The sequence below is a fragment of the Anastrepha obliqua genome, chromosome 1 (genome assembly GCF_027943255.1).
Source record: "Anastrepha obliqua isolate idAnaObli1 chromosome 1, idAnaObli1_1.0, whole genome shotgun sequence".
In the NCBI taxonomy this organism is placed as follows: Eukaryota; Metazoa; Arthropoda; class Insecta; order Diptera; family Tephritidae; genus Anastrepha; species Anastrepha obliqua.
The window spans coordinates 10,000,282-10,013,236 of record NC_072892.1 but is presented as its reverse complement, the minus strand read 5'-3'; the positions used below and the strand labels follow the sequence as shown (position 1 = coordinate 10,013,236).

Below are 12,955 nucleotides of genomic sequence, written 5' to 3'. Positions count from 1 at the left end.
TTTTCTTATTGTGTTTTTAGACATTTATAATTTGCTCAAGTTTTTCAACGCGATTCAGTAGATCCTGGTTTAAGGTTAACTGCTTTTCAATTTTAAATAAAATTTGTGTCAATATATCTTTATCTGTCGTATTTTCCTTTTGGGCTGCTACGTCTGCATATGTTTGTTTACCCGGTATTAGTGTTGGTTTCTTAGTCGTTCTTGGTTCTACAGAGTGTTTTGGCATAGCTAATGCTTGACGTATTGCTGTTGGGGGTTTTTTGCCAGTTTCTTCTTTGTGTTTAACTCCGCTTTTGTTACGGAGCTTTTGCAACTCCTTGGCAACATGACATCCTCTGTAGCTTGCTGGGTGGTTTTGCCCGCAGTTGCAGCATTTTGGTGGTTCTTTGTCTGGTTTCTTGCATTCAAGAGTTGAATGATTACCAGCGCACAACTTTTGGTGAAAATTTGCCCACTTTCTTTTCATACGAAGAAAATGCAAAACATCGTGAGGGAAAAAATTATCAGAAATGAACAAAAAATTTAGCTACTTCAGATCTCCATTTTATTGAACTAAAGTGCAGTGGACAATAAAACCGGTCCATTGGCTTTATTGTGAACACGCGGTCCACATATTAGATAAATTACTTTTTGTGTTTTATAATAATGGGCTGCTATTTATTCGAACACAACTGTACATGCATGCCAAGTTTTCTGTGAATTTTGAATATGATAGAAATGCGTTATCAATATCTATAAGAGGTGAGATGAAAACAAACAACTTTTTCGTTACCTTTCTTCCCAAATTTCGCACAGAGGCGAAATTAGCTCCAACAAAAAAGTGTTTTTTTTTACAATGGGCTGCTATTAATTTAAACACAACTCAATACATATATGCTTATGCTGAGTTATGCCTTATCTTGTTTTCTGTGCGCATATCCCTTGGCAGCAACTTGAGAGAGTATAAAAATGGAAATGGGTGCGCCTGTTTTGTCATGCTTGAATAGTTTTTCACATGCCACTGCGCACATATACGCGTGTATGTATGTCTGGATTACATATTATTATATTCTCCCCCTACCCTTTAACATTTTTCTGCTCATTCGATTACCGTCTTTCACAATTTCCATAATAATATATTAATAATAGGAAGAGCTTATGTAATAAAATAAAAATTAAGTTACTCATACCACCCGGTGTGCCAGTCAGCCTGTAAATGCACGCACATACCCGCCACACACACTCACGCTCCCATTGCTGTAGCTGTGTGTTGTGTGTGCGTTTACCTTCCTGTACACGCGAGCATGCAGACATGTCGAAATAATGAAAATTGCATTTGTACTACATTTTTGATTTGATTTATACGCTGAAGCCGAACAGAGTTAAGTTGCGTTGAGTTGAGTTGAGCGGAGTTGAGTGGCTCCTCTGCCATTCGTTTTTGATATTGCCAAACGTCAGCTGCATATTTGTGTGTGCATTTGACGCAAGCGTTTGATGTGAAATCTGACAAAAGCTGTATTGTTGTCTATGCGATGCTGGTGGAGGGCGTGGCTGTGAGTGTGTGTGTGTCAGTGTGTGAGGGTGTTCGTAAAGCATAAATTCAATTTCAATTCATGTGCAAATAATGCAAAATACAATACATAATAAATGTATTGCTGCTATTGCAGGCTTTTGTGTACTCGTGTGTGTGTGTACTTGAATGTGTATGACGGCTGCTAACAAATAAAAAAGCTCAAAAATTCGAACTTGAAGCAGATGTTTCGCACTCTTTCAGATCTATATACACACACTCACATATGAAGTACGCCGCCATCCACGATATCCATTCATAAAAACATACATACAAATACATTCGTATACCCCACACATGGATCCATACAAATTCTTAAATGTTTAAAATGGTCCCTATTTGCTTCATTGAATATTATCATCATTGAATCATTGAATCCATTCCATTTTTACATACATCGAAACACAAAATTTAAAATCATGCAAAATTAATTAAACTGGAATGCGTTAGAATTTGGCTAAAAATATAAATTTATTTCTTTGAAATACTGTTTTTGTATAAGCCTTTGTGAACGACTGAAATGAAACACGTATTTTGGATCATTTTAGATTTTTACGTGCTTTAAAAGCTCAATATTTGAAATGAAACGCTACGGGGTGGCCATCCCATCAACCCTACATACAGATTATAAATTTCTTCTACTTCAGGTCAATCAAAATGTATATGTACGTATTTATTTATGTAAATATGCACGTTGCATTAGAGAATTTTTCTAGTAAATTATTCGTCTTCTGGACAAATTTCAGAATATCTGCAACTGGAATTTTCTTTATTCTCATTCGGTAAAAATTGATTTCATTTCATAAAAGATGTGTAGTCTTTTAATTTCCATGCCTTGCTGCGAGTTTCGTTCATTAAATAAAATTGAGATTTCGAAAATTTGCTGATTTTCTAATGACTTCCCAATTGAGATACTTGTGAAAGAAGTTTGCAGAGCGAAGCACTGGTTTTCTCTAAATCAATTTACTCAAAATAATTCTTCTTAATTGGCGCAATAACCGCTTACACGATTTCGGCCGAGTTTAACAAAGCGCACCAGTCGTTTCTTTCTCATGCTAACCGGCGAAAATTGGATACACCTAGTGAAGTCAAGTCCTTCTCTACTTGCTCTTTCCACCGCAGAGGGGGCCTTCCTCTTCCTCTACTACCAGCTGGTACTTCATCTAATACTTTCAAAGCCGAAGCGTTTGTATCCATTCGGACGACATAACCCAGCCAACGTAGCCGCTGGATCTTATTCGCTGCGCTATGTCTATGTCGTCGTAAAGCGCATACAGCTCATCGTTCCATCGTCTGCGATATTCGCTGTTGCCAACGTGCAAAGGTCCAAAAATCTTACGCAGAATCTTTCTCTCGAACACTCCAAGCGTCGCTTCATCGGATGTTGTCATCGTCCAAGCTTCTGCGCCATACGTTAGGACGGGCATGATGAGAGTCTTGTAGAGTGTTAGTTTTGTTCGCCGAGAGAGGACTTTATTACTCAATTGCCTACTTAGTCCAAAGTAGCACTTGTTGGCAAGAGAGATTCTACGTTGGATTTCAAGGCTGACATTGTTATCGGTGTTAATGCTGGTTCCTAAATAGACGAAGTCTTTTGCAACCTCGAAATTATAACTGTCTACAGTGACGTGGGTGCCGATACGCGAGTGCGCCGACTGTTTGTTTGAAGACAGGAGGTACTTCGTTTTGTCCTCGTTCACCACCAAACCCATTCGCTTTGCCTCTTTATCCAGTTTGGAGAAGGCAGAACTAACAGCGCGGTTGTTAAGGCCGATGATGTCGATATCATCGGCATACGCCAACAATTGTACGCTCTTATAAAATATTGTGCCTGAGCGATTAAATTCTGCGGCTCGTACGATCCTCTCCACCATCAGTTTAAAGAAGTCACAAGACAGCGAGTCACCCTGTCTGAAACCTCGTTTGGTATCAAACGGCTCGGAGAGGTCCTTCCCAATTCTGCCAGCGCTGCTGGTGTTCAGCAATGTCATCTTGCATAGCCGTATTACTTTTGAGGGGATTCCAAACTCAGACATCGCGGCATACAGGTAACTCCTTTCCGTACAGCCGAATGCAGCTTTGAAATCGACGAAAAGATGGTGTGTGTCGATTCTTCTTTCATGGGTCTTTTCCAAGATTTGGCGAATTGTAAATATTTAGTCGATGTAGACTTTCCAGGTCTAAATCCACACTGATAAGGTCCAATCAGTTGGTTGACGGTGGGCCTCTGTCTTTCACACAATACGCTCGCTAGAACTTTAAAGGCGATATTTGGAAGACTAATCCCGCGGTAATTGGCCCAAATTGCAGGATCGCCCTTCTTATGGATTGGGTAGAGCACACTTAAATTCCAATCGGCAGACATGCTTTCATCCGACCATATCTTGCATAGGAGCTGATGCATGCACCTTACCAGCTCCTCGCCGCCATGTTTGAATAGCTCAGCCGGCAGTCTGTCGGCGCCCGCGGTTTTGTTGTTCTTTAGCCGCGTTATCACTATTCTCACCTTGTCATGGTCGGGTAGCGGAACGTCAATTCCGTTTTCGACGATTGGGGTATCGGGATCTTCACATTCTCTGTGACATACGCAGCTATCACTGTTTTATAGGTTCGAGAAGTGTTCCCTCCATAATTTCAGATTGATCTGGATGTCAGTCACCAGTTCGCCGTCGTTTTTTTGTCGGATAATACGTCTCTCTTCCTTTTTTAGCTCTCTGTAGTGGTCCCACATGGCTCGCGTTGCACCCGATCGCAGCGTGGCTCTATAGGCGGCATCTTTTCTTTCTGCGGCAGCATGACATTACTCGTCGTACCAATTGTTTTTTCGGGCTCGCCGGAATCCGACGGTACGTAGGGAATGAGAAATGTTGCTCCATTGCTCGTGCATGCCGGTTTGTTGGGCAGAGCTCTCCGAGAGCAGGAGTGAGAGTCGAGTGGCGAATCTTCTGGCTGTCTGTTGTGATTGCAGCTTTTCGATGTTGAACATTCTTTGCGTAGGTAGATGTACGTTTTTTGCTGCACAGAGGCGTGTGCGTAGTTTGGATGCAATAAGGTAAAATGATCCCAATCGATGTTGGGTCCTCGGATCGTCCTTACATCTAATACACTAGAAGCGTGTCTTCCATCTATCATAACATGATCGATCTGGTTTCGCGTTTTTCGAAAAAAAGCAACACAGTAGCTGCGATCTCAGCATCAACTGCGATACTCTTGATTACCACTCACACATTTTTTCTGAGCCACAAAATTGAGTCATAAATTGACAAATCTCGACGCTCAACATTTGAGCGAAACGAACTGAATAACTGAATATTTTCAAATGCATGTAAGCGGGTTGTTGTACGAGTTTGTCTGTGGGTTAGTGGCAGCTGCATAAATGTTTTACTACATCGGCATTATTTTAGGCGCTAGCGCAGTAATGGAAAAACCACAGCAAAGCAATTAACTTGTCAATAGGAGTGGATTTAACAGCAACAACAAATAGACATAGTAAGTGCGTGTTCGTTGACAGCCGTTACAACTATAAAAACATGCGCCAACGCGTACAGACTTGTGCTATCGTCAAACACAAGTGGGTGTTTTTTTTTTTTTGTTTTTGCGGAGGTGGCAAAAAGCATTGAAAGCCGAAAAGTGTGAGACTTGTCTTTCGACTCACTCACTAAAAACCCCACCCCAGCTCCATTTCCCTCCCGCGGGACGACTGTTAGGTAATACTTCACGGGAGGGGAGCGGCCTATTGCCTCTACTTGAAAATCTACGCTGCTGTTCAGCGTGACGCAATTTGGTGATTCCTAATACCGTTAAGTATTACTAGGTACTACTTCACGGGAGGGGGTTTGTCTCTACGTAACAATCTGCGCTGTTGTTAATTGCGACGCAGCTTGGTAATTACTATCCTTGCCATGTTACTGACAACGGACCAATGTTCTTCTGAGTCAAGCATGATGTCTACTAGGTTGCTAACCATTATTGGCTTCCCCACCCTATCACTCAATTCTACTCTTTCCAGCTCGAAACGAGGGCAGACAAAGAAAACATGTTCTGCATCTTCAACTAGACTGTCGCAAAAGGTGCAGTACGGGTCATCTTCGTGCTTAAATCTATGCAGATAAGCCTTAAAGCATCCATGCCCACTAAGTACTTGGGTCAGGTAGAAATCTATCTGACCATGCTTTCGATTTATCCATCTTGTGATATTGGGTATCAATCGATATGTCCATCGTCCGTTCATGGAGTTCCTCCATTCCTCCTGCCAAGTACGGATGCTTCGCTCCCATTCAATCCTTCGGTTAGTCAGCTGTGCTGGATCCGATCGATGTTTTTTTATTTCGGCGAATTCTAGTGCAGTCAGCTTAACTGGTAGCATACCCGCGAGGACTAATACAGCATCTTCCGATGTGTGTGTGTGCGTGTGTGTGAATGCCTCAATAGATGCACTACAAGCATTTGGGCGAGGCAGCACAAAAGCCAAAGTGTGACGACAAACAACAATTGCAGCTGCGTTTGCGCAACAGTCGGTCGCTCTGAGCGTGGCTGCAAATGTGTCGCCTCATGTAGAATAACTAAACGTCTATGTGTGTCCTTTTGTTTGTTTTTTTTTTGTGGTATGCGGACCTTGAAGGTGGAATCTTCTACAGGTACGTATGAACCGACTCATACATACAGGGTTGCCCATATTCGACGGGCCTGACGGATTTCGATGACTCTTTGGGCCCATTCCAATCGACGAGGCTTGTCCGCAGGTAACAATCTTTGCGTCAATTGAATCTTATACGGGAATAAATGCAAATCAATGCGGATAATTCGTTATAAAGTGGTCCGAGCAATGCCCAACTGCTGAGAACGACGATTTTGGGATCTTCTTGGCGACGTCTCAAAAGTGGCCCGTACAAGAGCAATATTCGATCGCCTTGCTCGCATCACCAATCGAAAACCTTTCATACAAACGTTTAATGGTGTTCTTAGAAGACGCACTTTTCACATTATTTAATTTTTTATACGCACGTTGAGTTTTCATAATTGACTTCTTTTGTTGAATGTAAATTTCAACAATTTGGGAGCGCTTGCGTGGCGTGTACTGTTCCATGGCAAAAAACTGCTTGGACTGACGCTTCCAACGCGGTATGTCATTAAGCGATCTGACGTCTCTGTCAAAAGATACAGGGTTGCCAGATGGATCCGTCGAATATTGGCAACCTTGTATGCCCGAGGATGGTTCCATGTGTAGAAGTCCACGCAAGTAGGGAAAGTTACTGATCGCCATTCACTTGGGAGTGGCCAGGACGATTCTTCTACATATGGTTCAAGCAGCTCACAACGGCCGGGATTAGCCCACGTATCCTCTGGGTAGCTTCCGAACACCCGTTCGGGAGTGAGCTAACGTGAGAAGGCGAAGCATTCCAGGATAGCTGGTTGTGCGCTGGGTTTGGGACCCGCCACTTAAAAATCTCCCCCAATGAACAGAACTGCAAAGCCTCGGATGAAAACTGCCTTTACTGATGACGACCCCTGCAAACGAAATAAGGAATATGATTTGAGGGCATGCACCTGGAATGTCCGGTCCCTTAATGGGGAAGGTGCCTCTGCCCGGCTGATTGATGTCCTCGTGAGAGTAAAGGCTGACATCACTGCCATCCAAGAGATGCGATGGACGGGGCAAGGAAAGAAAACCATAGGACCTTGCGACGTCTACTACAGCTGCCATGTAAAGGAGCGCAAATTCGGTGTCGGATTTGTTGTGGGAGAGAGACTTCGTCGCCAAGTACTGTCGTTCACTCCGGTGGACGAGCGTCTCGCAAAAATCCGCATCAAAGCGCGATTTTTTAACATCTCGCTAATTTGCGCCCACGCCCCGACGGAAGAGAAGGACGATGCGACCAAAGATTTCTTCTATGAGCGCTTGGAACGTTTCTATGAGCGCTGCCCCCGCGACGACATAAAAATCGTGCTTGGCGACTTCAACGCTAGGGTGGGCAAGGAGGGAATTTTTGGTCCCACAGTCGGAAAATTCAGCCTGCACAACGAAATATCCGGTAACGGACAGAGGCTGATCGACTTCGCCGGGGCCCGAAACATGGTAGTCTGCAGCACCAGATTCCAGCATAAAAAGATACACCAAGCTACCTGGCTGTCTCCTGATCGAAAAACGCGAAACCAGATCGATCATGTTGTGATAGATGGAAGACACGCTTTTAGTGTATTAGATGTACGTACGACCCGAGGACCCAACATCGACTCGGATCACTACCTTGTTGCAGCCAAACTGCGCACACGCCTCTGTGCAGCAAAAAACGTGCATCTACCTACGCAAAGAATGTTCGACATCGAAAAGCTGCAATTACAACAGATAGCCAGAAGATTCGCCATTCGACTCTCACTCCTGCTCTCGGAGAGCTCTGCCCAACAAACCGGCATGCGCGAGCAATGGAGCAACATTTCTCGTTCCCTACATACCGCCGCCGAAGAAGAAATCGGATTCCGGCGAGCCCGAAAAAACAATTGGTACGACGAGGAATGTCATGCTGCCGCAGAAAGAAAAGATGCCGCCTATAGAGCCACGCTGCGATCGGGCGCAACGCGAGCAATGTGGGAATATTCACAATACGCCAAATCTTGGAAAAGACCCATGAAAGGAGAATCGACACACATCATCTTTTCGTCGATTTCAAAGCTGCATTCGACAGTACGGAAAGAAGTTACCTGTATGCCGCTATGTCTGAATTTGGTATCCCCGCAAAACTAATACGGCTATGTAAGATGACGTTGCTCAACACCAGCAGCGCCGTCAAAATTGGGAAGGACCTCTCCGAGCCGTTTGATACCAAACGAGGTTTTAGACAGGGTGACTCGCTGTCTTGTGACTTCTTTAAGCTGATGTTGGAGCGCATCGTACGAGCCGCAGAACTTAATCGCTCAAGCACAATTTTTTATAAGAGCGTACAATTGCTGGCGTATGCCGATGATATTGACATCATCGGCCTTAACAACCGCGCTGTTAGTTCTGCCTTCTCCAAACTGGATAAAGAGGCAAAGCGAGTGGGTTTGGTGGTGAACGAGGACAAAACGAAGTACCTCCTGTCTTTAAACAAACAGTCGGCGCACTCGCGTATCGGCACCCACGCCACTGTAGACAGTTATAATTTTGAGGTTGTAAAAGACTTCGTTTATTTAAGAACCAGCATTAACACCGATAACAATGTCAGCCTTGAAATCCAACGTAGAATTTCTCTTGCTTTGGACTAAGTAGGCAATTGAGCAGTAAAGTCCTCTCTCGGCGAACAAAACTAACACTCTACAAGACTCTCATCATGCCCGTCCTAACGTATGGCGCAGCAGCTTGGACGATGACAACGTCCGATGAAGCGAAGCTTGGAATGTTTGAGAGAAAGTTCTGCGTAAGATTTTTGGACCTTTGCACGTTGGCAACGGCGAATATCGCAGACGATGGAACGATGAGCTGTATGAGCTTTACAACGACATAGACATAACGCAGCGAATTAAGATCCAGCGGCTACGTTGGCTGGGTCATGTCGTCCGAATGGATACAAACGCTTCGGCTTTGAAAGTATTCGATGCGGTACCAGCTGGTGATAGCAGAGGAAGAGGAAGGCCCCCTCTGCGTTGGAAAGAACAGGTGGAGAAGGACTTGGCTTCACTTGGTGTGTCCAACTGGCGCCGATTAGCACGAGCAAGAAACGACTGGCGCGCTTTGTTAAAGCGGTTATCGCGCCAATTAAGAAGAAGAAGAAGGTAGGCAGAATGCGGAGTCTGTGTGATTGTATTTGTACAAAAACTGCCTGAAACAGCCATGCCCAGTTAAAAACTGTGTCAGCATGAAGGTAACGTTTCCATGTGTTCGCCGGATCCATTTCTGTGTGTCGGGGATCATAGTGAAAGTGGTTCTTCCCTTCCCACTATCGTTTTATTTGATCTGCCAGTTTTGTAGATATCAGGTATCATCGATCCTCTGTAGGGCGTCCCTCAGTGAAGCTTTGTCACCAGACACCCACGCGTTTTTTGCATGCTGGTATTTTTGCTTCATGCATTTTACCTTTATATCGAGGAGGATTCTGCCTGCTATTACCCCAACTGCTTCGTCAGATATGGTCCTATAGCCTCTAATGATTCTGACATTGCATAAACTGTACACCCGTTTAGCCAGTCTCAAGTAGCTGGAATATTTTACTACGTCGCACACTGGGGATTTTTGTACAGAGATGCGGAAAAAAGTATACATCCCAAAAAATATTTACATTTTTACTACTAACGAAGTTGTATATATTTGTGTATGAAAAGAACATGTCTAAAAACTATTTTTTAAAAAAATTAAAAAAAAAAATTTTTTTTTTTAATTCATAAATTTTAATTTTTTTTTTTTTATTAATATAAGCCAGCAAATATTTATGCACAGGATACATGTAAGTTCATAATTCTGAATTACCCTCAAAATGTCAAAACAAAATTAAAAGTGTTTCGTTATCATTATGCACACACTAGAAAGCGTTTAGTTATTATCATTGCCAAAAAATAATCAGTGGCGCCTGGTGGCACCTGGTGGCACCTGCAATTGATTAAAACTGAAAGAGACGTTATTAAGCAACACGTTGATATTAGTTTCTGACCGTAGGTAAATGTAGCTCAACTTGCAGATCCAAGAATATGAAGGAATATGATTTTTTTTTTTCGTAAAATTAATTATAAATAGATAATCAAATGCTTTACAGTCTTTGTTCTTCCGGCTAAAATATATAAAAATATCGTACCCTAAATGAAAAATAAAAAATTGGAAGTCGGCTCAAGCAAAAAGAAAAAAAAACCACCTTGGGCTTTGAAGTTTTTTCTTAGTCAGTTCAATACTATAAAAAAATTATACTTTTGACATATCTATAAAAAAAAACTGTAAGTCGGAGTTTAGTAATTCTTTTTGATTTTATTGTTGGTTCTATTCTGGAATTTAGAAATACCATTAAACATTGCGTAGGCGGTATGTTGCAAATTTGACTTTTTTCCGCAAAATCCCCAGTGTGCGTCGCCCCACAGTGTAAAACAGGATCGATTTGCAGACGCTTGCTAACAATGCTCTCATTTGTTGTCTTAGTCCACCCACATTGGGCATCAGTCGCGATAAAGCCGCGTCGGATTTTGCAGCTTAGGAGCTTGCGTATTCCAGATGATTTTTAAAATTGAGCCTTCTGTCGATCATTACCCCTAAATATTTTGTGGTATCTGTTGATGTTATATTGTGACCACCAACCTTTATTTGAAGGTTTTCAACTTTTCGTCTATGTGTGACCTTACGTTTGTGTAACTGTGTGGGAGCGTGTGCTTTAAATTGAACTTTTTGCCACTGTTTTAAAAATACTCAACTTCAACTTCACTCTTTTCCGCTATCTTCTTTGCAGAATCTCAACAGCAACAACAATATCAGCAACAACAAGCGAGCAGTAAGCATCAACCGAACGGCAATGTCATGACCGGTCTTGGGCCACAACAGCAACATATACGCGCGCCACGCCCACCCATACGCACTGCCTCCTCAGCACCCAGCAGTGGCAATGCCGGTGGAGGTGGCGGTGGTGGTGTTGTTGGTGGAGTTGGCACTGGCGGCAATGCTGGCATTCTAAACAATTTGGTCGATCAGACGCCATCGAATGGTAGCAGCAGCAGCGGCGTCAGCAGCGCGCCCTCCAGCAAAGGCCACTCGCATCATCATCTCCATGCGCATGCTCACTCGAGTGCTGTCGCCGATAGCATCGGCATGACGACCACCACAACGAGCGGCGTAGGCGGTGGCAGCAGTACGCATTTGCAGCAACAAGTGCCCCAGGCGGCGATCGATGAGATGCGTGTCTGATAGGTGTCGGTGTTCGAGCTGGAATTATAGTCGTCTTGGTGAGTGGAAGCTAAAATTACTTAAAGGCAGTGTATTTGGAATTTAATAAAAACTATGTAGATTTAACATTTGATATTTGGACTGATGAGAATCATCATTACGGGCACTTTTCTGAAATATTACACTTTCCATAGATTTAAAAGTATTGGATAAAAAAGGCATTCACATACCCGCTCTCCAATTATTTTGGTTGATCAAACTCTCAACTTGATTAAAGAGCCATACTTGGTGCGGAGAGACAATGTTTTGAGAGTTTGTGGTTTAGTAAATGTGGAATAGATTCGACGTACGTCAGCTAGCATCGAATATGGCCGTCTTATGACGTGGTTAACGTGGCTAGTAAAATTAAACTTAGAGTCAAAAATAACTCCAAGTTTTTAATTTCTTCAACGGATTGCAAGGGTGAAGCAGCAATAATATGCGAAGTACGCAGAGTATTGGTTGACTTAGCAAATTTTATGTGAAAGCATTTGCTTAGGTTTAGCGGCAAACGATTTAAATAGCACCAATTCTGGGCATTGTGTAAGTCGGATTGCCACTTTTCTGAGTCACGGGCAATGTTAATGACCGCGAATGTTATAAGATAAAGTGTTCAGCAAATGAAAAGCATGCACCAAAATAATTAATAAAAAAAAGAAAAACGCCTCCTGACCTAGAATACTTCCTTGCGGGACACCAGAGGACACAATAAATGCACGGGATGTCGCATTATCAGCGGCTACAACGCAGTGCCTATTGGACGAATATGACTTCACCCATGACAAATACGTAGACAGGTAGGGCTACTCGATGCTTCCCTGAAGTCTATCCTCTCAACTGACAGAATCACATGGAAAATAAATAGTTTTCTCCTTTTAAATCTCCTGGTTCTGACGATATCTTGCCTGTGATGCTTCAGAAAACAAGTACCTCAGTGGTCCCTGTCCTGCAAGAAATCTACTTGGCGATCTCTTGTAATCACGTCCCCGCCAACTGGAAGAAAACGAGGGTTGTTTTCATACCCAAGGCAGGAAGGAGGGGTCACAACTCCGCCAAAGATTTTATCCTAAAGTGTTTGAAAGATTGATTGATTATCATATCCGAGAGCACATCGAATCCAAATTATCTCCTACGCAACATGCTTACCTGAAAGGGAAATGCACGGAATCAGCCTCACACGAGGTCGTAGGGACTGTGGAAAAATCTCTGGAAGGCAAACAATTCACTTTGGCGGCCTTCATAGATATAGAGGGTGCTTTTATTAGCATGAGGGCGGAGTCAATTGTCACTGCGTTAGATAGACTAGAGGTGGAAAGACCTATTTGTCTCTGGATCTCGTCTCTGCTTGGCTGCAGGGAAATTAATGCGGTGGCAAGAGGGGCTTAAGTCACTAGATTCGTTCACAGGGGGACGCCGCAGGGTAGTGTCCTTTCGCCCCTACTTTGGGTAGTTGCTATTGACGAAGTTCCGATAATGCTAATTAAGGGTGGGATTAAGGTAGTAGCATACGCCGATGACCTGGTCCTAATGGTATC

The 12,955-nt window shown here is 43.2% G+C and overlaps 1 protein-coding gene across 1 annotated transcript in view; it reads left to right on the top strand.

The window, feature by feature from the left end:
• The window catches only part of LOC129236031 (neuroligin 4-like), a 255,331-nt gene extending 243,929 nt beyond the window's left edge, over positions 1-11,402 (top strand). The window contains exon 11 of the mRNA XM_054870203.1: positions 10,951-11,402. Coding sequence (XP_054726178.1) covers positions 10,951-11,402 — 452 coding nt within the window. The remainder of the gene's footprint in view (positions 1-10,950) is intronic.
• Positions 11,403-12,955: the final 1,553 nt, after the last annotated feature.